At 33.1% G+C, this 12,802-nt stretch overlaps 1 protein-coding gene across 2 annotated transcripts in view; it reads left to right on the top strand.

Moving 5' to 3' along the window:
* Positions 1 to 12,802, top strand: part of LOC18105332 (very-long-chain aldehyde decarbonylase CER1) — a 73,157-nt gene that overhangs the window by 4,251 nt on the left and 56,104 nt on the right. The window contains exon 10 of one of the 2 annotated variants that reach the window (XM_006375465.3): positions 34 to 417. The exons of the other annotated variant lie outside the window; for it this stretch is intronic. Within the exon in view, the coding sequence (XP_006375527.1) occupies positions 34 to 210 (177 nt within the window). The 3' untranslated portion in view covers positions 211 to 417. Of the gene's footprint in view, positions 1 to 33; positions 418 to 12,802 lie in introns of those variants that run through there. 2 annotated transcript variants of the gene reach the window in all.

The following is a 12,802-nucleotide window of genomic DNA, read 5'->3' as shown; positions in this document are numbered from 1 at the left end:
AATTAATTTGTATTGCAAAATACTTGATGAAAGAATTGGCTGCCAAGAAGAGTGATGAGCGCATGGCGTGTGGCTGGAATAGTGCATGCCTTGGAAGGATGGGACGAGCATGAATGCGGTTCTACCATGGCTGACATTGACAAAGTTTGGCAAGCAAGTATCCAACATGGGTTCAAACCTCTGGTCATCAAGACTCCATTAAAATTCTAATGGATATTTAGCTGTCTTATGTTGCTAGCCTTGCCTTAATTAATTATATATGCCTGAAAGGACTTAGATATTGCATATCACCTCCATGATATTGCAAACTATATATATTTCCACTACTATATATGTTATCTCTACCCATTAATATTATGTTATTTCTCAATGCAATGGACAAATAAGTAGAATGGAATGTCATGATGGTTATTTTTACTTTCTTTTATGCCTGCTCTAGTATCTGATTCCATCACATGTAATGTTATATAAAGTAATGTTGTATGTTTTCATGGGATCTATACCACGATAAATACATGATATAAATAAAGAAAACTAAAAATTTTAAAATTAAGACCGGTCTCAAAGATTCAGTTACAAAGTTAGTTATGCTTAAAGAGAAGATCAATGTCACCCTTATAACATCCTTTCAAATGAAAAAAAAGTTATCTTTACTATGTTTTTTCTCATAAATTTATTCTATACATGCTATTAATTACCTAGATATATTTCTAAGTTTACTCATGATTTATTTTAAAAAATAATGTTAGTCCCTATGAATAAGAGACTCTTCGATAAATTTGACATACGTTAATCCTTAAAAATAGATGATTTTGTTGATTTTTTTCTTTTAAAACAAAAAATTTAATCTAAGATTACCATAAAGCACACAATCTTAGTAAAGCTAATTCTTTCCTAATCAACAAACCCTAGATAAACAAACCTAACCCTGTAAGAAAAGGTTTCAAGCTTGCATCATTTAAATAACCAAAACATGCATCTAGTCCATAATTCCTCATGTTTATTATAATCAAGTATATTTAGCATAAATCCTAATGAATTAAGCAAATAGAGCGTGCACTATAACTAAAAAAACCCTAGAAAGGTGAACTATAAATCTCCAAAGTTAAACATGGTATCAAAAGAATAAAAAACAAAATCTAGATTATGATAACCATAAGTTGCCATAGTCTCCAAACCAAATGACACATGCTTTCTAACCAAAACAATGGGTTGGAAACCTAGAAAATTGACATATTTAGGATTCAAAAGCAGCTTTACACACAATATATTATATCCAACCTTGTTCCAATAACGAAGAGAAACTTTCCGTACCATATTTTCTCATGCATAATAACAACAATATTTCATGCTTAGAATAGGTCAACTTCCACCATGAAAAAATCATAAGTTGCTTCCAAAAGAATTATTTGGTTTAGTATGAAATGTAATGCACTTTATTTATTAATTATTGCATCAATAAAAACATACTAAGATATGTTCATTATTAACTCTTAATGACCAAGCTTGGTTAAAGACAAACAACACAACTTAAAACACATCTTTTTTATGGTTTTCATAACAAGAATGGCTCATTTTGAGGATATTTCATGTTTTATGATTGATTTTTGTTGTTTTATTTTTCAAAACCAAAACTGATTTTACAACTTGGGAGTGTTATTGTGGCATTCAAACTACTATTAAGGTATCTTCAACATTTTAGTTCTTGATCATTTAATTCTTTTATTTTTAGTTAAATTGATATTAAATATCAAAATTTCTTCAATTAAGTCACTGTTTAAATTAAGAAGACCTTCAAACTTTTCCATATCTTTCATCTTGGTCCTACGTCTTTCAATTCATGCAAATTTGATCAATTTCAACTTTTTTATTCAATTTTCTTTCAATCAAATCCATTATTATTTCTCAAAATTATCCCTAACCTTTTGTAATTGCTATAACCTAGTCCATGCTTTTTGAAAATTCATTATTTGTTTGATTTTATCTTTAATTATTTTTTTCTTTTTTTCTTTCATTTTTATGATTTTGTTTTGTATTGTGATTAATTTTCAACAATTGTCTTTTTCTTGAAAATCTATCGAATTTTATCTACTAAATATTATGATGAAAATTATTTTTTAAAGGGGATAAAAATTAGGTTATGATAATAGTGTTCCATTGACCGAGCTTTAGTATGGACCGAGTTTTAAAGTAATCCATGTGGGAGTTGACCTGGTATAACCCGGTTGATCTAGTAGGTGAACTCACAACTGGATCGACCTAGTTAAAACTCAGTTTGACTTTTAAGTTTTTTCTTAAAAGATGTCGGCTTAACATTTTTTTTATAGAAACAAATATTGAAATAGTGACATTTTGAATTGACTTGGCTCTAACTGGGATAACCCACCCAACTCATGACCAAGGTCATAAGCATGACATTATTAACTTTGCTTTTTGTAATCTATTTGATCATAACTCACAAAGATTATTTTTTTGCTCTTATCATCTAGTTTGGTCCTTACTTGATCATTTTCATGCTTCTTATGTAGTCATGTCATTCAAGCCTTTAATGAGACACCTATTTGACAAGTAAATAGCACAATCTACAACTTTGGCCCAAAACTATTTAGGCATCTTCTTGGTTTTGAGCATGCTTCTTATCATGTTGAGGATGCTTCTATTCTTTCTCTCCACCATGTTATTTTGTTGTGGGAATATAGGCACCGTTAGGAGTCTCTTTATATCATGATCTTCATAAAACTCATTAAAATTACAATTAGACTTTTCTTTTAATAAGTATACCCAAGTTTTTCATACTATAATCATTAATAAAAAGTAAAAAATACAATTTTTTACCAAAAAAATGGTTTGATAGGACCACAAACATCAATATGTATTTCTTGTTGGGGTTGACTTGCTCTTTATGTAGACTTCTTCAGAAAAATCTTAGGGAATTGCTTGCCCACTTAACATCCTTCACACAACTAATTTAGAGTATAATGGATGGTAGACCCTTCAACATCTCCTTTTATGCCATCATCTTCAAACTATCAAAGTTTACATGCCCAAGTCTCATATGCTAAATTCAAGTCTCATCCTTCACACATGCATTTAGGCATTTAGACACATTTGTCTCCATGTTTAACAAGAACATTATAATTTTTTTTTATCATAACTACCTTTGCAATCATAGCTCCTTTTGTAGTAATGTCAAAGTACGATATTTCATCTTAATCTCATACCCCTTCTCCAACAGTTGTCCTAAGCTCAATATGTTGCTTTTTCCTATTGGTATATAATAAAAATCATGAATAAATTGATGACTTACATCTTTCAATTTAATCAAAATCGTATATTTTTTTTATGGCAACCTTTGAATGATTCGCAAAGGTGACATCACCTCTAATTGCTTCATCAAGCTCCATGAACCTGTCTTTGTCTCCACACATTAGCTTCATTGTTTGGATACCATATGTTCTATTTGTCTTGCATTCTCTCATCATGCACTAGTAATAGGGTGGCTTCCCTTTTCTTTTCTATTACTAGATTTGCATTCTTCTAAAACTTTTTAGTTGGACTCCAACAATCCCTAGCATAATGACATACTTTTTGATAATTATAGCATTTAACTTTTGATTTGTCAAACCTAGATTTTGGATTGTCACTATTAATGTAATCGATCGACCGATTTGCTTCATGTGGTCGATCATTTGACCTGTTATGGCTGCCACAAACTCCTTTTCCAAATTTGCCTCTCTTAGCTATTCTCTCCCTCTCTTTTGTACTTCTTAATAATGCTTAATTACAAGCCTTTTTATAGGCATAAAGTCCTAGGCAATCAATGAATTACACTACACCACCATTAAACAGTTTTACCGATTGAATAATTATGTCAGTGTAAAACACACAATTCGTCGGTAAAATTTTTGCCGACGGTCTCATCGACAGAATATGTCTGTCAGAATATTGATCGTCGGTAATTCCCACTTCCATCGGTATGTTTGTCAGAAAAAAAACAAACACCGACGGTCTTACAGACGAGGAAAGCGCATCCATAAAAAATTTCTCGCGTTAGAACTTTATCGACAGACGTATTCCATCTGTATTTCCAACGGTAAATCACTGACGGCCAGTCCGTTGGTGACGGTGGCATGGGCCTTAAATATTTCAGAACTCTCTGTAAAATACCGACGGATATAGGCTGTCGGCAATGTCAACGGTAAATCACCAACGGATGGGCCGTCAGTGATTGTGGCATGGGTTGTAAATTTTTTTCAACTCTTTGTCTAATACCGACGGACATATTCCATCTGCAAGTCCGTCGGCATTTATTTAATTTTTTTTTTAAAAAATTATTTAGAATAAATAATTTTTTTTTCAAATATTATATTGATTTATAGTAAAAAAAACACTAATTAACCAAATAAAATTGTATTAAACATTAAAAATATAAAAATAATGTTAAATAATATTCATCCAAATATTCATTATAAATTTAATGTGTTTCAAAAACAAAATTAAATTAGAATAACGGCAGAGTTGGAGGAGGAGGAGGAGAAGGAGGAGGCTGGTTGTTCCCGGGACTGTACGGCCAAAAAGGGGCTGCACATGTATCATCACCCATCCTTGATCTAATGTCGATGACCATTTGACGGAGCTGATCATAATCCATCGAGAGTCGTTTATATTGTTATTTCAAGGCCATGAATTCCTCAGACTAGGTGCTCGATACTGATGTAGAGCTCCCAACGGTTGAGACACTATAGGCTGTCCGCAAGTTTTCGGCCGTAGTGTTGGAGAGCCTGTAGACCTGATTTTTATCGGGTCCACTAAACAATCCTACCTCCATCCACAAATCCGGATCGAAATCCAGATGGGTCGAAGGATCGTCCCCATATCTCTCCCTCAACCGGTTATTATAGGTCTCCTGAAAATTGTTTAAAAAACCATCATATTCAATTCAAGAAAATAATAACTTACGAAATAAAATTATTGAACGAACATACCACTAAGTATTGAGCATGGTTGTCCACGAACTGTTGCACCCCTTTTTGACGGTCTTGACTCCGCACGTACGTCTCTATAAACAGCTCCATTGGGCTCGACACACGTCCAAGAGACGAAGTCTGTAAGGAAAAAAAAGGTTGCAAGTTAAATATATTTATAAGCAACAACAAATTAATTAACGATATATTTCATTTAAATTAATCTTACCATCCGCTTCGCAAGTGCACTGAACAGAAAGGAGTCGTCGGTGTGCGTGGTAACCGAACCATGAATTTGTTGATTCTGATTGGCGGCACCGGACTGTGAGCGTTGTGCGAACTGCTCAGACGTCACGTGCTCAATATATTGCGTCCATATATCCCCCGAGATGAATGGTGGTTTGAATTCCCACCAAACCACCACCTCATTCCAGCGTTCTAGACCGTTATCTCTCGCATATCTTTTTGCTTTTTTTTTTTTGTGTCATATCAAAAATCACGCAACCTACTTCCATAGTAACAAATTAGAATTTAGAACATAAAATTATAAAATAAAAAATTATATTATTTTCGATGTTACCTAGTTGCCGCGTGATTCTCCCATTCCCTCCACACAACATTGTTGTTCGCTCTATCCCACTCAAATTTGTGATGTGTATAAATAATTCATTTAAAATAAAAATAGTACAAGATATAAAATTATAAAAATAATTATTAAAAATAAGCTAGAAATTAGAAGTTAACACTTACCTGAAATCGTCGAAACCATGGATCGATATTAGGTCTCCACTCAGGAAGTTTGGAAACCTGACTCCATTGAAACAATGGAATCTCCATCGATGATTTAAACGCCGATGTTATTGTCCAGGCAACCTCAATGTTTGTGAACCTGAAATTAAATAAAATTAATAAAATATTAATTAGTTGTTAACAAGTTGGCGTAGATGCCTCTTCGTGATCAGCACCTAAGGATAAGTCATCCTCGCTGCTAGAAGAACTAGTTACAACCGTCTGCTGATGACGTGCTGTTGATTTCATTCTATGCATCTACACAAATTTATACGAATAATTACATAATTAAATTTGATTATTTAAAAAACATTCGGCAGCACCTCCTCTATACTAGAGACTACCCACAGTTTTCAAACCTGCAAATATTTACAATAACCACAAACCAATTGACTCCATTGGAAAATCTTATATACAACCTAACATTTATAGAAATTTAACATCTATATATTTTCAACTAACATCTATATAAATACATAAATGACAATTAAAATTAATGGAAATAATAAAAAACATAACAAGCAATAATAGAATAAAATTGAGTTAAAATAATTAAATTTAATTCTTCATTTCCAATTACCATTTCTATGGTAAATTCAACCATAACAATTAGAATTCAACAAAATTTTCAAATAATTATTACAATACAAACAATAAAATAATTAAATTTTCAAACTAACATCTACACAAATTTATGCGAATAATTACATAATTAAATTCAATTATTTAAAAAACATTCGCCAGCACTTCCCCTATATTAGTGACTACACACAGTTTTCATACCTACAAATATTGATAATATCCACAAGCCAATTGACTCCATTGCAAAATCTTATATACAACCTAACATCTATATAAATTGAACATCTATATATTTTCATCTAACATCTATAGAAATACATAAATGACAATTAAAATTAATGGAAATAATAAAAAACATAACAAGCAATAATAGAATAAAATTGAGTTAAAATAATTAAATTTAATTCTATATTTAAATTAACATTTTAAAGGTAAATTCAACAATAAAAATTCAAATTTAAAAAAATTTCCAATTATTATGGCAATACAAACAATAAAATAAATTAAACAAATAAAAAGAAAAAACTAAAGACTTTAGCAATGAAAAATATTTACCTTAATAGTGTGTTGATTTAAATATTTTATCTACAAACAATACACAAAACAAAAAACATAACAAAAATAATCATAAGTAAAATAAAAAAAGTAAACAAATACATAGATAAAGAAAGGAGAATCATACCTTTTAATATGTTGAAATCAATCAAAACAATAACAAAACTGTTGAGGAAGCATAGGAGAAGAGAAGATGAATGAGAGGGGGGGTCGGTTTTATACTGCAATTTTACCGACGGAACTTAAAATAATATTTTTTTTGGCGGTGGCATTAAATTTAGTCGGTAATTTCCGTCGGTATATTTTGAATTTCTCACCAAAATTTGTGGAAATCCCTCCAGAATTTTCAATTTCCATCGGCAATTCTGTTGATATCGAGGTGTTAGAGCACACACACATTGGAATTGCAAAATTCGTCGGTGAGTCCGTCGGTAAACGGACCGACCGACCTGGCACTCTGACAGTTGCGCGCATTGGAATTTGCAACGTACATCGGTGATGACGTCGGTATGTCCGTCAGTGATTGTGGCAAATGCAGTAAATATTTTGCAACTCTCTGTAAGATACTGATGGACGTTTATCCGTCGGTAGTGACGTCGGTGAATGTGGTAAAATACAGTAAATATTTTGCAACTCTCTGTAAGATACCGATAGAAGTTTATCCGTCGGTAGTGACGTCGGTGAATGTGGCATACTTTCACATGTTTTGTTTGTATTGCCTATTTATCCTCCTGCACAAATGCTTGAATTGCAAATTATAATTTTTTACTGTCTAGATATTTGAACTGTTACTGTCTGCACATTGAATTATTACTGTCTAATCGTTACTGTTTAAACATTTGAACTGTTACTGTCTGCACATTGAACTGTTACTGTCTAGACATTTGAACTGTTACTGTCTACACATTGAACTGTTACTGTCCAACTGTTACTGTCTAACTTTGAACTGTTACTGTCTAGATATTTGAACTGTTACTGTCTACACATTGAACTGTTACTGTCTAACTTTGAACTGTTACTGAACTGTTACTGTCTACACATTGAATTGTTACTGTCCAACCGTTACTGTCTACACATTGAATTGTTACTGTCCAACCGTTACTGTCTAAATTTGAACTGTTATTGTCCAGACATTTGAACTGTTACTGTCCAACTGTTAATGTCTAGACATTTGAACTGTTACTGTCTGAACGCTCATCAGATTTTTAACTATATCTAAAGTTTTAAAACTCCATTTTAAGTGAGATTGATCTCGTTAGAAAGTTAAGACACGAGACTACTAGTTCTCTGAAGAAAGGAGAACCCAGTTCTGCCTCCAAGATAGTCAAAACTGCTCATCAACTAATCAGTCCTACTGCCCTACATAATCAGTCACAACTCAGTCTCGGTTGATAACCCATAACTGGAGTTCTACATCTCTAAATTGAGGAAGACCAGTTTCCTTGGTTAGCTATCATTCAAATCTACAATTTCTATGAAGGAATCCAATCCTAATTCCCTCATCCTCCTACCTGAAATCTCACCGAAAGTCAGGAGACAAGTCTGTCCAGATTCGTCTCCCCCTCCCCTTCACACAATACTTTCATAAACTACATACCACACACATGAATTAACTTAATCTTAACAATAAGTACTTTTTCCCCAATTCATGTCTAAGAACCCTAACCTATGATTCAATATCAAGACATCAATTCATTATCGAATTTAAAATGAATTTTTAAGATCATGTTTAGAACACCTTACCCAGTACGAATTAAGATTTTGATCTTCAACCAGTTGAAGATTTTTAACTCCCTCCTTTCTTTTCTTCTTGTTCAATTTCTTAGAAATCCCTTGCTCTCAAGTGTTTATCCCATCTATAAACCCTTAATCTTGGATGGGTTGTTGAAATTTTAGTGTTTCTCTCTTGATTTCGCAAGAATGGGTATAAAACTCCCTATTTTCTCTCCTTATGGTTCCTCTAAATTTTTGTTGAGGAGAGAGTACTTATACTCTATATTTTCCCTTATTTGCATTTAGGCCCCCTTTTCCTTTAAGTGTATTATTCTCTTCAATTAAATCCAACCCTCAACAGTATCGGGTTTATTATAATGTCTCGAATTATTTCACTTGGAAATTTATATTCAAAAATTTCTGAATTCCTGTTTTTATTTAACCATATGCATGAATTTCTTCACTTTTATTTATTTTTTTCCCCCGGGGTTTACACAAAGGTACGAAGAAACACACAATCAGGAATCGATTTTAGAAGACATTCAAAAGGTGTCTTATGATTAAAAACTGGAGTTGGCATGCGATTAATCAAATGAACAGAGCTTTCAAAAGCATAACTCCAATATTTAAGGGAAGCGTGGCACTACCCAAGAAGAGTAAGCTCAGTTTCAACAATATGTTTATGACGACGTTAAACCATGCCATTTTGTTCATGAGTGTGCGGGCAGATCACACGATGATGAATACCAATCATTTTAAAATATGTATTTAGTTTTCGATATTCACCACCCTAATCAGTTTGAACAAAGTTAAATTTTAAGGAGAATTGGCGCTCCACAAGCGCCTGAAACTGATGAAAAATTTGAAAAACATCAGACTTAGCAACCAAAGGATAAAACCATATAAACTTCGTATGGGCATCCAAAAAAATAACAAAATAGCAAAAACCATCAGATGACAACATAGGAGATGAACCCCAAACATCACTAAAAATCAAGTTAAGAGGAGCTCGAGTTTGATGACCCGTAGTTTTTAGAGTCAGACGAGACGACTTGCCCAGAGGGCACTCAACACAATTAAAAGTAAACTGAGTTGATGTACATGACACTTTTTTTTCACCAAAAAATGTAGAATACGTGGATTGGGATGCCCAAGGCGACGATGCCAGGCATCAGCGGAAGTAGAGAGACAAGTAGATGAGAAAACTTGAGGCAACGACGTTGCGGACGACTCAGACAAAACATATAGACCATCTCTACTCCTCCTTAACATAAAATAGAGAGGAATGAAATTCAAAAAAGACGTTATTCTCAAGATAAAATTTTTGAACAGATAGCAGAGGTTTTTTAATGGCAGGAACATGTAGAATATTAGATAAAGTAAACGTGCATTTGGGTGAACGAATTTTAGAGTGGGAAATATTTGAAATAACAAGGCCCTTACCATCACCAATATGCAGATGATCATTTCCAAGGTAATGTTCTGAACTCGTCATACTTACAAGGTCCGGCGTGACTTGATGATTTGCACCTGTATCAGGAAACCAAGTAATAGGAGTAGTGGTAGATACATTATTAAATGCGAGATTACCATTTGCTTGCGTAAGATGAGTAGCCAATTGAGAACACTGTTGGGTAGTATGCCTATATTCATAACACAGCTGACACTTTATATTGCGATTATAACCACCAAAATGATTTCCTTGTTGCCTAAAGCTGCCTGTTATCCGTGAGGAAGAACCAGAGGAGAACTGGTTTCCATGTTGGCCACATTGTTGATTGTTAGGTCTCCAGCCCCCACAAAACCAACCTTGTTTGCTAGTACTAAAGCCAGATTGATGTTGCACAAAGAACACAGCTGACTGCTGCGTTGGAGTTGGTAACAGAGGAGATGTTACAGATGGTTGGAGAGAGGCTTTGTGAAGAAACTCACGTGTAAGAAGACTGCTATGAAGATCAGTATAGGAGATGGTAACATCCTTAGTGGACAAGCTAATGACAAGATCCTTAAACTCACTGCGTAACCTTCGAAACACATACAAGTTGAATTTGGCCAAGGAGATTGGTCTGCTAGCTGCAGCAAGTTCATCAAACAAGGTCTTTGCCTTCTACAAGTAAATGCTAGCAGAATCATCAGCCTGTTGTAAATCTTGGAATGAGCTGTGAAGTTGCATAATTCGAGAATTTGAAAGAGAGGCAGGAGTTGTTTCCAGCGTTGTCCAAATGTCATGGGAGGTGTTAGAATCCACAACTAAGTGCAAAACTTCCACCGAGAGAGAAGATAGGAGGGCACTCATGATTAAGTGATCTTGCTACTTCCATGAAAAATATGCAAAGTTGACAGAAAGTGCATATGTCGCAGCAGATGCCAGATGTGAAGGACGATATAATGATGTGCCATCAACAAAGGAATACACGTTTTGGCCTAAAAGAAACGGTTTCATCTGTATCCTCCAATACAAAAAGTTGGTGTTGGAGAGTTTTAAAGAGACTACCTGGTGTGTGATAGGAATAGGTATGATGGCAGCAGTAGTGGATACGCCATAGATAACTGATTGCGCCACAGGCGAGAAAGAAGACTGTAGTGCTGATGCAGCAACAACAGATTGTTGAAGTTCTTGATTGTCCATGTTGCAAGGGAGAAGAGGTTGCAGTTTGGTTTTAAGGAGGAAGAGGACCTCCAGATATTGCAGATATGAGGTAACAGAGGAAGAAGATGAAGATCTCTGCTAAGAAGGACGACTGCTGGTGGATATAATAGATGAGAAGTAACAGAGGAAGAAGATGAAGATCTCTGCTATGAAGAACGGCTGCTGAACGATTTTGAAGGTATGTTTTAATAGGCCATCAAATAATAACATATATAATATTCCTTTTCTCTTTTGAGGGAATTGAAAAGGGACTTATAAGTTGCATCATTTTTAAGAATAATTGTGCAGGCACGACTGCATAATAAATAAATAAATAAAAGATTTAACTTAAATTAGTTTTCAAATTATATCCCGAATATCAATTAAATGCCTAATAATTTTGTTGTGTTATAAAGTTTTTGAAAATTCTCAATTAATTGTTTCATCCATTTTTTATAATATTTTTTTTAAATATTAATATTTTAAAAATGACAATTTACCATCCATTTATGATCTCATTTATTTTATATGGAAAATAATAAAAAGAATTATAATAATATGTTCTTAATGTCCTATTTTATAATAGAATTAGTGATGTCCCATTTTCAATTTAAGTAAATATTGATGTGCTTGTATATTTTTAAAACCAAAGGATCAAATTGTAATAATAAGACTATGGTTAAATTTCTTGTCTATTTAAGATCAAAATGTATTTGTATGTTTTCGCATATGAGTGTATCATTTTCACTAACACTTCATGTAATATTATCAGTTTTAGATTATCATATTATTAATTTTTAGATTATTACTAGATAGGTGTCCAGCGCTATACCACAAGTCTATTTATTTGTTTTTCATTGTAGAAAAAAATATCAAGATGACGCAAACATTTTTAAAAAAATATTTAAGATTCTGGTCATTGACTCGAGATTAAAAAAAACTTAAAAAGCAATGAAAAAAAAGACCAAGTCAAACCCAGTAAACTTGCTGAATCCATAACTTAGAACATGATATTATAATAACTTTATAGAAAGAAAAGGCAAAAAAAAAAAAAATACAAATTACCAACGAATCTAATGATGATAGATGAAATTAAAATTAAAAAAATAAAAATGACCGAACCCAACCTGACTCAACCTTTAAAACTTGTGATAATGATCATAAGACCGGATCACAACATAAAAGACAAATCCAAACACGGATTATGAGATTGTGACTGATTAGAAAATCTAGTCTTAAGAGTAGTCTAGACTTGTTTGGATGTGGTTAAACCATACACTATTCTAACAAAATTTAGACTAAGAGATGATAATATAATACCATGTTGTATAAGAGGGATTGGGTGAATTATCAGCATTGGTTTTCCCAGTGACAAGTTCAAAACCTTCAACGAACACTAGAAGATCATTACTGTTTAGAAATGATAGAAATTGGGACTAGCAGATTAGATAATTTGATCCATCAAGTTTAAAGGATGATAGAGGTGAGGTATGAGAAAGATTGAGAGGGTTGTTGATATCATGTAAAGGTAATAAAGAAGACATTATGTGGAAGCAGAATCAAAGAAAAG

The sequence above is a fragment of the Populus trichocarpa genome, chromosome 14 (genome assembly GCF_000002775.5).
Source record: "Populus trichocarpa isolate Nisqually-1 chromosome 14, P.trichocarpa_v4.1, whole genome shotgun sequence".
Classification (NCBI taxonomy): domain Eukaryota; kingdom Viridiplantae; phylum Streptophyta; class Magnoliopsida; order Malpighiales; family Salicaceae; genus Populus; species Populus trichocarpa.
This window is presented reverse-complemented; position numbering and strand designations above follow the sequence as displayed.